The sequence below is a fragment of the Monodelphis domestica genome, chromosome 6 (genome assembly GCF_027887165.1).
Source record: "Monodelphis domestica isolate mMonDom1 chromosome 6, mMonDom1.pri, whole genome shotgun sequence".
Lineage (NCBI taxonomy): Eukaryota > Metazoa > Chordata > Mammalia > Didelphimorphia > Didelphidae > Monodelphis > Monodelphis domestica.
The window spans coordinates 75,208,543-75,221,916 of NC_077232.1; the positions used below are offsets into that span (position 1 = coordinate 75,208,543).

Sequence of the window (13,374 nt, forward strand, 5' to 3'; positions counted from 1 at the left end):
ATCTTCTATATACATATCCTTGACATAACATATATAATTTCTTATATGATATATCGAGCCTGCTTACCTTGATTTGTGTAAACGTGCGTTACCGACACCAGATTGGCTATAAAAAGAGAAAACGAAAGTCAGTTTTTCCAACTTCAACACATGTGCCACTTTCCTGGACCCCTGAGTCCAGAGTCCTACAAACTCAAAGCTTATTGTTAGTGGCTCTTTCCCCTTGTTTTCTGAACCCACAGTTGAAATGGCCCCATCTGCAAGCTGTCAAGGAGAACAGAAGAAATCCATTTGGGCAACTCCAGAACGAGAAGGGCTCTCACAGACTTTTTAATGCAATCTTCCCAAATGTAGCCAGAGAAGTCTTGCTTAATCATCAGGCATCAAGGAAACGAAGGACTCCTCAGTATTACAATGATCTGTGCTGGGGTCTTTCCTCCCTAATTAGACTGCAAGTTCCTTGAAAGTACAGACTATTGCTTGCACTTTGTATCCCAAATGCTCCAGTGCTTAAGAAACTTTGGACTGACCAAGACCACACAGAAAACCAACGAGAGTGCCAGGGCAGAGTCTATGAAATGTTCATCAAAAAGACTGACTGAAAATGCCAAAAAACTTCCTAAAACGTGACTAGAACTGTTTCCAGGAGTGGAGATGTGGTCTAACCAAGGGAGGGAGTAAACAGTTGGGACCTTCTCCTCCTTCATTCCAGCTACTCTTTCTCTATTAATGCAGCTAAAGACTGAGCGAGCCCATTCTGGTCACCACGCTACATTGCCCACTTTGTTTTATCGTCTACTAAACTCCCCTGATCTTTTTCTTCACAAACTATTTTCTAGACCAAAAGAAAAAAAAAGGTAAGAATAGCCCAAGGTTACTCCAAATCTTCAAGGATCACCTCAAGAAGAACCTCATGCAAGAAGCCTTCCCTGAGTGCTAGAAACAACAAAGTCTTCCCTTTTCTGACCACCAACAGCCCTTTGTCTATTGTAATGCATTTTGTACCTAATTTTTACTCAAATTAAAGTTGGTAGATACCATCACATAACAGTCTCTCTTCCACGCATATCAGTCTTGCCTCCCTCAGTCTGGGGGCTCAATCTATTCTTTCTCTGACTCCCCAAGACTTTGAACTCTTCTGAGGGCAGTCAATGAATCAACAAGGATTTATTAAGCACTTGCTAAGACTAAGCATGATTTATTTCTTTTATTTTAAAAAATTATTTTCTTTTTTTGTTTACATGTAAAAACAGTTTTTAACTTTTGTTTTTTACACTTTTGAGTTCCAAATTCTCTCCCATTTTCTTCCCACTCCACTGAGAAGGCAAGAAGTTTATATTAAGCATTATTAAGCACTATATGCTAGGCAGTATGCTGGGAAGGAGAGATACAAAGATTAAAAATGAGTCCCCGTTCTCAAAGAATTTACATTCACCCAGATGAGCCAATATTTATACATACAGGTCCATAAAGAATAAATACAAAGTATGAAAGATAGTTTAGGGAGCCAGAGTCCTTGCTATTGGGGCAATCAGGAAGGGCTTCATGTGGAAGACAGTGCTAAGTCTTAAAGGAAGTAAGGGATCCGACCAAGTGGAACTGAAGATGGAGGTAGGCAATGCAAAAGCATGGAGATGGGAGATGGAGTGTCACGTATCAGAAAGACCAAGAAAGAACTGATCCAATCATTATGGAGAGCAATCTGGAATTATGCCCAAAGAGTTATAAAATTGTATACTCTTTAATGCAGTTAATACTATTAGGTCTGTTCCCCAAGGTGAACAGGGAAAAAAAGAAAAGAATTTCTGTGTTCTAAAATATTTCTAGCAGCTCTCTTTGTGTTGGGTAAGAACCAGAAATTAAGGGGATGCCCATCAACTGGGAAATGGCTGAACAAGATGTAGCCTATGACTGTGATAGAATACTACTGTCCATTAAGAAATGATGAGCAAGCTACATGAAATTATGAAAAATGAAACAAGCAAAGCCAAGACCATTACATCCAGCCACAAAAATATCATTTGAAGAATGACTGTGAATGTCCACATCCAGAGAAAGAAGTCACAAACATATGCATGATTTGATTTTATATATACATATACTTTTTTGTTAAATGACACTGCCTCTAGTGTGGAGTAGAGAAGGAAAAAGGGAGATTCTTGGGAACTTTAATGTAACAAATAAATGATTTTTTAAAAATAAAAGCAAGAGCAATAAAGCTGATTTGGGCTAGACTGTAAAATACAGAATAATGTCTGATGGAGCTGGAAAAATAGGCTGAAGCAAATAATGCTGAGCTTCTCCCCAAGGCTGTGACAAGGGCAGAGCCTGAGGATGTTCCTTCAGTTTTCTTCTCAAGGCTAGTTCTTTCTCTAGGGCAACATTAAAAATGGCAGCAGTACAGAGCAATTCAGAGCAAAAAGGGGAAAAGAAGCTGCTCAGAAAATTCTGAAGTGATTAGTAAACAGAAAGGAAATCAAAATTATAAGAGAATAGGCAAAAACAGCTGTTTGGGGGACTTTTTTTTTTACTCACTTTTGATAGCCAAATCTTCCTTTAAGATATGAGTATATTCTTCAGCAGAGAGCTGGGTGGGCAGACCTCCAACAAACAGGTTCACTTGTGTGGTGGCATCACCATTTTCTACCACATAAAATCTTGTCTGGTTCATCTGACGTATGGAAGTCTGGAAAATGGGAAAAGTGGCAGTGAACCCAGGGATGCTTGGAGATGGTAGTAGGATTATCATGATGGCAGAAAATCACCAGCCTGGGTAGACAATCGATCTGAGAGCAGTCTAGGAAACTACTCAGTGAAGAAGAAAAAGACCTGGTCTAGAGCTGAAGAGATCTGGGTTCTAGTGTGACTCTCCCACTAATTTCCTATGTGACTTTAAGCAAAAAACTTCCTGCCTCTGGGCTTCAGTTTCCTCATTCCTCTATGGAGAGAACTGAATTAAATTATCACTCAGCTCTGACAGTTTATCATTCAAGACAAGAACCAAGCAGGGAAGCAGAAGAGGCATTTATATTTTTAAAAGAGAGCAAAATGAGGAGGAAGAGGAAGAAGAAAAGGGAAAAAAATAAACTAGGAGGGAAAAGGCTTGCCATGATTAGAGGTAACAAAGAATGTTCTTATATAACATGGATCTAAGATACCTTGCTAGGCCAGAATAATGGCAGAATTACAAAAATTTACAGGGTGAATCTAACCTCCTGGGTTTCAGAGGGATCACTGAGTCTCCATTTTAGAGAAGAGTAAAATGAGGCCCATAGAGACTTGTTCCATGCCATGATCCTTTTGACCCCCAATTCAGAGCTCTTTTCATTACACCAGCAGTTTTCAGTTGGACTCAAAAAATCAGCTGCCTAAGTACTGGATGGCAGCAGCCTGTTTAGAAAATAGCTTATTAAAATAAATAAATAAATAAAACTTAACAGGAGTGAACAGTGAATGTGACATGGCAGCCCAAAAAACTCACTCCATCTTAGGCTGTATTAACAGAGGAAGAGTGGCTAGAATGAAAAAAGGGGGGAGTCCCAAATGTTTACTCCATGCTTTGGTTAGACCACACCTACAGTGCTGTGAATAGTTCTGGGCACATTTTAGGAAGGTTTTTGACAAACTGAGGCACAGCAGGAGGAGGACCATCAGAATAATGCCATTCAAGGATCTAGCAAAGAAAAGTATGAATGTTTAGCCTAGAGTTAAAAAAAAAACAACACTCAGGAACAACATAGCAGCTGCCTTCCATCATCTATCATCTAGAAAAGAAAAATGAATCAGATTTGTTCTTCCTGGACCCAAAAGGTAAAAATAGCAGCCATGAGAAGCAATCATGGAGACACAAATTAAGCTCTACATAAAAAAAAATTTCCTAACCCTGAGAGTTCCCCAAAGTGGAATGGAACACCTTGGTGGGTAATGAACTTCTCATTACTGGAAGCCTTCAAGTACTGGCTGGATTCACATTTATAGAAAGGTTTAATGATTTAGGTGGCAGCTAGACTTTGAAGTCTCCTCCACTTCTGAGAGCTTGGGTTCTATGAACCACACGTAACCCTTCCCACCGTCTGAAGCATCTGAGGCAGTCTGAAGAGCCCAAAAAGAGTCAGAGAAGCACAGACACTCATGGGATATCTGAGCTAGAGGGCAACGCAGAGCACATGACGGTCTATACATTTTCCTGCTAAGGAAAGGAAGGCTTACATCAATTGCCTACGGTCAACGCAGCAAGCTAATGTCAGCAACTAGGACCAAACCAGGTCTTCTGATGACCATACCAGATCTTTCTCTATTATATCAAACACAAAGCTACACACACACAAGTAATGGATATAGTCAAACATATGCATAAATACATGTATCTATTGGTATGCACATAGATATATAAATGAAAGCATCATGACTGAACTCTTGAGTTAACAAGGAAAAAAGCCTCTTCTAGAACTTCTCTCCTTTCCTTTAAAATCCCACAAATGAAAGAGGGAAGGAGGACCTTGTATGCAGTTGGTACTCAGTAAATGTTCACTGAATTAAACTAAAAGTGGAAAGTTTCCCAGGGACCCTAAATAATAAGATCTCCCTCCAGAAATTCTGAAGATTAGGACCTCCCTAGGCCCAGAGGATTGCTTTCAGTGAGAGCAGCACTAAAATTCCATCACGTCCCCCATCTTTCTTTGGACGTATGGTCAAAGTCCAGTCAGGACAACTGTCCATCCCCCAAGAAATACAACAGAAAGTTCACACATCATAATTACCTTTCGGATGTCATGAAGTCTGTTGAGAATTAATTCCTCATCAGTCAGTGTCATCCGCTGAACTAAAAGGATTCAAAAGACATTGAGAGGAGTTGAAGAATCTTGGAGTTTGGAGAGAAAACATGCTTTTGCTTAAAATAATCAACTGTTTGATTTTTCATGGATTTGGAAATAGCTCTATGGCTATAGATTGCTGGACTCTGCTGGACGTCTAGACATGTATCTGGCCTCAGTTTAAAAGGTGAGCCCTTTGACGTGTACAGGACCCAATGGTCCATGTGTAGGAGATTTAGAAGATGGAAAGTGGGTCGGTACAAATGAGGGAGCCATGAGAACAAACCTGGGAAGGGAAGAGGAGATGTACTCACTCTGCCCACAAGAGAACTATTTTCTGTTCAATATTAAGTGTCTTCTAAGCAAAGGTGCTGACCTAGGTGCTAGAGATACAAAGTTGGAAAGCAAAGCATTTCCTGGGCTTAAAGAACATTAATTCTATCGCACTTGCCTAAAATATGAACACTCATCTTGGATGAATCTCAGCTCTCTATTTCCTTCAGCATCCAGCAAAGTCTCTGCACCATGTTGGGTTGTTTTGTTTTATTTTTTAAACCCTTAACTTCTATTTTAATGTTAATTCTAAGACAGAAGATCGGCAAAGAATAGGCAATTGGGATTAAGTGACTTGGCAGGATCGTACAGTTAGGAAGTATCTAAGGCCATATTTAAACCCAAGGCCTCCTGACTGATGCTCTATCCACTTTGCTACCTAGCTGCCCCACCAAGCTGATTCTCTAAAAAAAATTTTTTTTTACTTTTTCCCCTCTCTTAGAATCAGCACTAAGAATTGGTTCCAAAGCAGAAGAGCAGTAAAGGCTAAGCAATTGGAGTTAAGTGACTTACCCAGAGTCACACAGCTAAGAAGTGTCTTAGACCAGCTTTAAATCCAAGACCCCTCCTCTCCCCGTCTCTGGGCCTGGCCCTCAACCCACTGAGTCACTCAGCTGCCTCCAAGTTGGTTCTGAATATAGGTTTTGCTGAACTAAAGGAATTGAGAGGAGACACTGGGACAACATGGACTGATGATGATGATGATGATGATATGAAGAAAAGCAGATCCAGTATGAGGGTTAACAGCAGAGGAATCAAAATGGTGGCTACAAAACTCCCCAAGTGGGGCCTGCACCAGACCAAAATGTAATTGGGAACTGCTGAACAAAATAAACAAAAATAAACTACAACATGGATAATGTTTATTGGGAACCCTAACCCATGCAGCCCATTTCTCTTGAAGTCGGACACCAATGGCTGCTTTTCTCACAACAATCCAGAATGGGCACCATAGAAATGTTATCAGCTCTATCAGAAATATGACAAAAACCAAGACTCAAAAATGAAAAAGGAGTTTGTCTCCCAATGTTACTCAAGCAAAGGAACAGCAAAGACAGGTATGAAGTCTAGGGATCATAGTGGTGGTAGATGAAAGAGGTTTTAGAGTGGAGTTATTTAGCCCAAATGTTTCAGTGTCCATGGGAGGAGACTGAAGCCCACAGGATTCAAATAACCAGGAAGGGGCAGAGCTGGGACTTGAAACCACACCTCAGGCTCTTTCAACATCACAATTGCCCCAGCCTAACTAAATATAAGTGGGAGTGTGGTTGGCTATTTTCATAGCCCAGGGGGATATCCCAGGAAGATGCTGCTTCCTTCTACCTCTAAGTCCCCCTAGAGCTCCAAAAGGACTGTCAAGGATGCAGCTATCCTGACCGAATGACCAATTTTTTTTTTTAAAAACACTTACCTTCTGTCTTAGAATCAATAAGTCAGAAGAGTGGTAAGAGCTAGGCAATTGAGGAGAAGTGGCTTATTTAAGGTCACAAAGATAGAAAGTGTCTGAGACTACATTTGAACCTAAGTTCTCCCAATTCTGGGCCAGCTCTATCCATTGTGCTACCTAGCTATCCCAAGACCAAGAGTTTTAATTAAGACCTTAAACACTCCAACCCTAACCCTAACCCTAACCCTAAACCCAACACTAACCCTAACTTGGACTCAGTGATCCAATGGAAGTCACCCAGATAGCCAGGCTACCCAGGACCATGTTGCACTGTAACCACGGTTCAGCTGGCTCTCCTTCATGTCCACCCTCTCCACTTAGAAATGCAGGTTTAGAGAATATCAACTGCTGGCCCTATTTTTTTTTTAAATTTTTATCCTATTTTTATCTATTTTTTTTATCACCTATTTTCATCTACCGCTTTCCCAGGGTAGAAAATAGTTTGGTGCCACATGAGGGTACACCGTAGATGAAACTGCACAAAGACAATCGTCATTCTCAGTCACCGAGAGACTACCACTACTACTGCTCTCCTCAGGACTGGTAGCAATGGAGTTTGCTTTCTTCCCCCATCTTCCCAGAGAATCATGGTAATATATACCAGGAAATCTCATTAAGAAGACTCCATCAGGGCAGTACCCTGGCCTAGGGCACCTGGAATAATAAAACTGATGCTCCTGGCTAAGATTATGGTCTATCCTGTCATCTCAAAGTCCATCAACAGTTCCAACTTACCTTGTTTACTACCCATAAGCACCTCCACGAATCGAAAATTCTGGAGACTTTCTGCCTGCCAAGGATCAGACAAAAACATTTCGGTAAGCTTTTATCAAAGCCAACATACTTTGTCCATGGAATAGTTTCCAACAGTTACTCTGTCACTCATGCCAGATCCCAATCTTCCCAAAAAAGAAAATGAGATCCAATGGGAAAACTCACCCAGGAAAAGGACTTGAAGACTAAGAGTATAAAGGTTGGGGAGTCAGTCCAAAAACCTCATTTTTATAGATGACAAATCTGAGGTCCAGAGAAGGGAAAGGGTTTCCCCAAGATTGCCCAAATAGCCAGGGGCAGAGCCGAAACCACAGCCGAGTCATTCAGACTAACTCCAGGGCTCTCTTGACCATGCTGTGTATTCAGAGATCCAATTAGAACATAACTTAGGACCTCAGCCTTGGGCTACTGTCTTCCTGTTTTCTCTGTCCAGGAATAATGCAACCTAACCAGGTCAAAGTATGGTTCTCTTGGGTTGTGAGCTCTGAAAGGGAAACATTATGTCTTTCTTAAATATAGGATCGTAGAGTTTAGAGACTGGAAGGCATAGCAGAGTGCTGGACTTGGACTTAGAAAGCCACAGATTCAAATCCTGCCTATGATACTTCCTAGCTGTGGGGACTGCTGCCAAGTCACCTAATCTCTCTGAAGTTAACCTCAGTTTCCTCACCTGCAAAATGGAAATGATACCTTCCATATTTGTCCTTGTTAAAAGGCTCAAAAGAAAAAAAAAAGCTCTTTGCTAACTTTGAAGTGTTCTGGGTAGTCATGTTCTTTTTATTTTTCTTTATTAAATTTTTTATTTTAATAACAAATTTCTACCTAAGTGTTCCAAGGTCGTATGATCCATATTGTCTCCCTCCCTTCTTCCCTTGCCTCTCCCAGAGCTGACAAGCAATTCAATCTGGGATATACATGTATTATGCAGAACACATATGCATATTATTTATTTTTGTAAGCAAATAATCTTATAGCACCAAAACCCCAAAACATATATGCAAATAAACAAATGATGTCATGTTTTCATCTGCATTTTTAAAAATATTTTAATTTTTTAGTTTAAAAAATTAACATTCTTGCTCTTTATTTCAGAGAGGAAGAAACTTAAGACCCAGAGAAAAATAACTTGCTGAAGATCACACAGTAAGTCACATAGTTAGGACCGAAATGGATCCTCTGACTCCAATCCAGTGTATTCTGTCTTCAACATCATGCTTCCACTGAGCATAGCTGAAAGCACATGACTCTAAAGGTGATAAACCATTTCAAAAATGTTTGCTGAATGACTAAGTGACTGTTATACCAAATCAAACAAGAAGGGCAGCAAAGTGACAAAATGGATAGGTGGGTGGGGGAGAGAGAAAGAGAGAGACAAAGATGGTGGCAGGGGAAATCAGCCTGGAAAGGAAAGATCTAAAGTCAGAGTCAGAACTGTTTACCTGTCTCCCCAGCAAAGGGAGAACTTCTTTCATCACTGTCTGAGCGGTGCTCTCTTTGTCGATCCGGATGGAGACGTAAGCCATTCCCACCCTGGAGGGAAGAAGTATTTTAAGCGACTGAAATTTCTGAGCAGGCTACCTCAAGCTTCTTGAGAAAGGGGCAGTGCCTGTGTAAGCAAGACTCCTTTTAAAGGCTGGATAAAATATGGAATATATGGAGAGTCAGAGGAGGGGGAGCCAATTGCTCACAGGAGTTGAGAGCAGAATCCATGAATTCCTACCCATTTCCCAATACAAAAGGATATGCTGGAGCTAGCCCAAGCCAGTTCGAAAGAGGCAACTGTGAAATTTTCAATCTGGGCATTTATACCTCAGATATTGGAAAATGTATAAATCAGGGCTTAATTGAATTTTTTTTGTTGACAGTCTAGACTAAAGAAAGTGATGGAGAAAATGTGAATACTATTGACCCAATTTAAAAAGTGTTACATATATGTATATTTCTCCCCCTACAGAGCTGGTTTTTAAACATTTACTAACACCCTGCTTGCCTTAGCCCTGTTTTAAGTGGAAAAACCAATCAGCTCCATTGGAAGCCACAATAACAAATACAGCCTCATGAAGATGCACACATTCTGACTGTAAACAGACTGCTAGGATCTCCAGATTCCCTGGCCAGGAGTGACCTTCCTCCCTTGCCAGGATACCTCACCAGGGGAACTGGAGGAGAGGAATCACTGTCTAGTGGATTGTGTGCTTTCTCTGCCTTCGGAAAGTCCTGGCTGCAACTCCCACCCCGACTGCAGTCCCGTCCGGTGAGCATCCCTTCACTCACTTCAGCCAAGCTGGGTAAATTTTTATAACTTCATGATCCTTGGGCTTAGCGCGAATGATCCAGGCTTCAGGAATGGATTCTCGGAACATGGGGCTGATGCTAGTGTTACTGGCATCCTCCTGGCCTCCGTTTTTGTGAGATGCATTATCAGCCACAGCCTGCTGAGCCAAGGTCTGGAGCTCAAACTCTCGCTGGTCCTCATTAATGTAATAAGCCCTCAAGGCTGCCTCCTACAACACCAGAAGAGGAGGCGGTCACTCATTTCTTTAAAAATATATATTTGTATATCATATCACATTCTTGGGGGAAGGAGAGGTACAAAGAATGAGATATAGCTTTTTGTTTCTCTTGAATTAAGTATATTTATTATAATTTGACAAATATTTAAAGCAAATCAAGTATTATATTGTTATATATTACATGTAAGAAATAAAAATAAATGATACCTCAAAATAAATAGGCATATAGTTTTTTTTAAAAACCCTTTACTTTCTGTTTTAGAATCAATAATGTGTATTGGTTTCACGGCAGAACAGTAAGGGTTAGGCAGTGGAGGTCAAGTGACCTGCCCAGGGTCACACAGCTAGGAAGTGTCTGAGGCCAGATTTGAACCCTGGACCTTCAATCTCCAGCTCCTTCTGAAATCATCCTGTTCACCATTCCTTATAGCACAGTAATATTACATCACCATCATATACCACAATTTGTTCAGCCATTTCCCAACTGATGGGCATTCCCTCAATTTCCAATTCTTTGCCACCACAAAAGGAGTTGCTATAAATAATTTTGTATAAGTAGGTCCCCTCCCCTTTTTTAATCTCTTTGGGATTCAGACCTAATAGTGGTATTGCTGGATCAAAGGGTATGCATTCTTTTATAGCCCTTTGGCCATAGTTTATGGAGTCAATTTTCATCTCAGTATTGGTCTTTATATCTAGTTTTCATTTCTCTCTCGACTTCCAGTTCCATACTGCCAATTATTGGACATTTTCTACTTAATTTCCTGGAGGTAGCTCAAACTTATCCTGCTCAAAACACAACCGATTTTATTTCTTTCCCCCACAAACCTGCTCCTCTTTGGAAGTTTCTTATTTCTGTCAAGGACACCACTATACTTCCAGTCAAGCAGGTTTGCAACCTTGGAAGCATCCTAAACTCTCCCACTGGCCTCATCCCACACATCCAATCAGTCTCTTGTTTTGCATCCCTCTCATCCAATCAGTCTCTTGTTTTGCATCCCTCTCATCCAATCACTTTCTTGTTTTACATTCCTCTCATCCAATCAGTTCCTTGTTTTACATCCTTCATCTCTCTCTCTCTGTCCCCTCTATACAGGGGAACCACCACCATGGTTCAGATTCCCATCACTTCTTACCTTGATTACGGCACTTGGTCTCCCTCTTCTCCCCTCCTCCTACCAAAGTGCTATTCTCTAAAACACATCTGACCACATCACTTCCCTAATTCAAAAAAATCCTGGTGGCCATGCCCCTAGGATAGACTCAAAACTCCTCCATTTGGCATAACTCTAACCTTAACCTTTTTAAATTTGGCTGAACTATTCAGTCTTATTTCTCCCCTTCATCGTTAGGTGGCACAGAGGATAGAGTATTAAGCCTGGAGGCAGGAAGACCTGAATTCAAATCTGACCTTAGGCAATGACCCTGGGCAAGTCACTGAAACTTCTGCCTGCTTCACTTTCCTCTTCTGTAAAACAGGGATAATAATAGCTCCTGCCCACTAAGTTTGTCATGAGGACAAAATAAGATCTTTGTAAAGAACTTTGCAAAGCTTAAAGCATTATATAAATGTTAGTTATTATTATTAACATCATATTCCAGTCAAACTTTTTAGCTACTATTCCTCATGCAGGAAATCTGAACTTCCAACGCTTTGCCTTTCTTTGCATAGGCTGTCTGTCCCCCAAGACTGGAGGGCACTCTTCCTCACCTCCATCTCTCACAATCCTTATCTTCCTCAAAAGCCCCATCCACGTGCTACTAATACATGAACCATTCTCGACCCCACTCCCAGCTGTCAGTACCTTCTTATATCCTTATGTGTTGTTTTTCTCAATAAAGCTCCATGACGACAAGGATTTTTTCGTGACTGTCTTTGTATAGCCATGACCAAGTACAGTGCCTGCCCCACAGAGGGTTCTTAATAAATGCTTGTTGGATTTGAATAGTCATAAGCTATCAAACTGTGCAAACCATCGAACCAAGCCAAAGAGATCAAAGAAAGGGGAAAAGAACACAATGTACAAAAATATATAGACGTTTTACCTCTGACTCAAAAAATCCCTCACTTCTTTCAAGATGCCATTTAAGCATCCCCTTCTGAATCAAGACTTTCCTGACCCGCCCTCCCCAACTGCTAGCACACTCTTCTTCCCAGTGATCTTGTATTTAACAACCTTATGTTTATGTTCTAAATATTTATAAATGCTTAGTAATGATTGATATCTACATATAAACCTAGAAGAGTGCTTGACAAATACTAAAATTAAGCAAATATGTGCTCATAAATGCTTATTGAATGGATGGAATAGCCTAATCGGTCTCTCCGTCTCTGGTCTCTATGTTCTCTAAATCATTCTCTATCCACTTGATACCATAACATTCTTTTTTTTTTTAAACCCTTACCTTCTGCCAAATCAATACTGTGTATTGGTTCCAAGGCAGAAGAGTGGTAAAGGCTAGGCAATGGTGCCAAATGACTTACCCAGGGTTACACATCTGGGAAGTGTCTGAGGGCAGATTTGAATCCAGGACCTCCCATCTCTAGGCCTGACTCTCAATCCACTCAGCCACCCAGCTGCCCCCACCATAACATTCTTAAAGGAAAAATCTAAACATATCACCATCTTGCTCAAACCCCACAATGGCTCCAGATTACCACTGGGATAAAAAATAAAATTTTCTGCCCTCTACCATCTGGCTCCCACCTACCTTCCCAGCCAAGTTTCATACTACTCTCCTTCACAAACTTTACATCCCCAGAAAACTAGACTACTAGCCGCTATCCTCAAACTAATCATCCCTTGACACTCCATGCCCAGCTTGTCCTCCATGCCTATAACATATTTCTCTCTTGCATCTGTTTTTCATACTCTTTGGCTCCTTCTAAGGTTAAACTCGGGTCCCAATTCCTGTCCCAAAACTTTCCCAAGGGTTAGCTCACTCAATCGATTTAACCATGAATTATATTGATAATGTATCCTCCCCTCCTCAGGAAAATAAGTTTCTCAAGAGTAGGAATCACATCTCTTATAATCAGAGAGATGCAAATCAAAACAACTCTGAGGTATCACCTCACACCTAGCAGATTGGCTAACATAACAGCTATGCAAAGTAATGAATGCTGGAGGGGATGTGGCAAAGTGGGGACACTAATTCATTGCTGGTGGAGTTGTGAACTGATCCAACCATTCTGGAGGGCAATTTGGAACTATGCCCAAAGGACGCTAAAAGACTGTCTGCCCTTTGATCCGGCCATAGCACTGCTGGGCTTGTATCCCAAAGAGATAATAAGGAAAAAGACTTGTACAAGAATATTCATAGCTGCACTCTTTGTGGTGGCCAAAAACTGGAAAACGAGGGGATGCCCATCAATTGGGGAATGGCTGAACAAATTGTGGTATATGTTGGTGATGGAATACTATTGTGCCCAAAGGAATAATGAACTGGAGGAATTCCATGGAGACTGGAACAACCTCCAGGAAGTGATGCA

The 13,374-nt window shown here is 40.9% G+C and overlaps 1 protein-coding gene across 1 annotated transcript in view; it reads right to left on the reverse strand.

Annotated features, from left to right (window-relative positions):
- Window positions 1–13,374, reverse strand: part of DGKQ (diacylglycerol kinase theta) — a 116,629-nt gene that overhangs the window by 43,539 nt on the left and 59,716 nt on the right. Inside the window, exons 9-14 of the mRNA XM_056802275.1 lie at window positions 9,643–9,872; window positions 8,808–8,898; window positions 7,330–7,384; window positions 4,761–4,822; window positions 2,536–2,686; window positions 68–106 (exon numbers count right to left, since the gene is read on the reverse strand). Of these exons, the coding sequence (XP_056658253.1) occupies window positions 68–106; window positions 2,536–2,686; window positions 4,761–4,822; window positions 7,330–7,384; window positions 8,808–8,898; window positions 9,643–9,872 (628 nt within the window). The remainder of the gene's footprint in view (window positions 1–67; window positions 107–2,535; window positions 2,687–4,760; window positions 4,823–7,329; window positions 7,385–8,807; window positions 8,899–9,642; window positions 9,873–13,374) is intronic.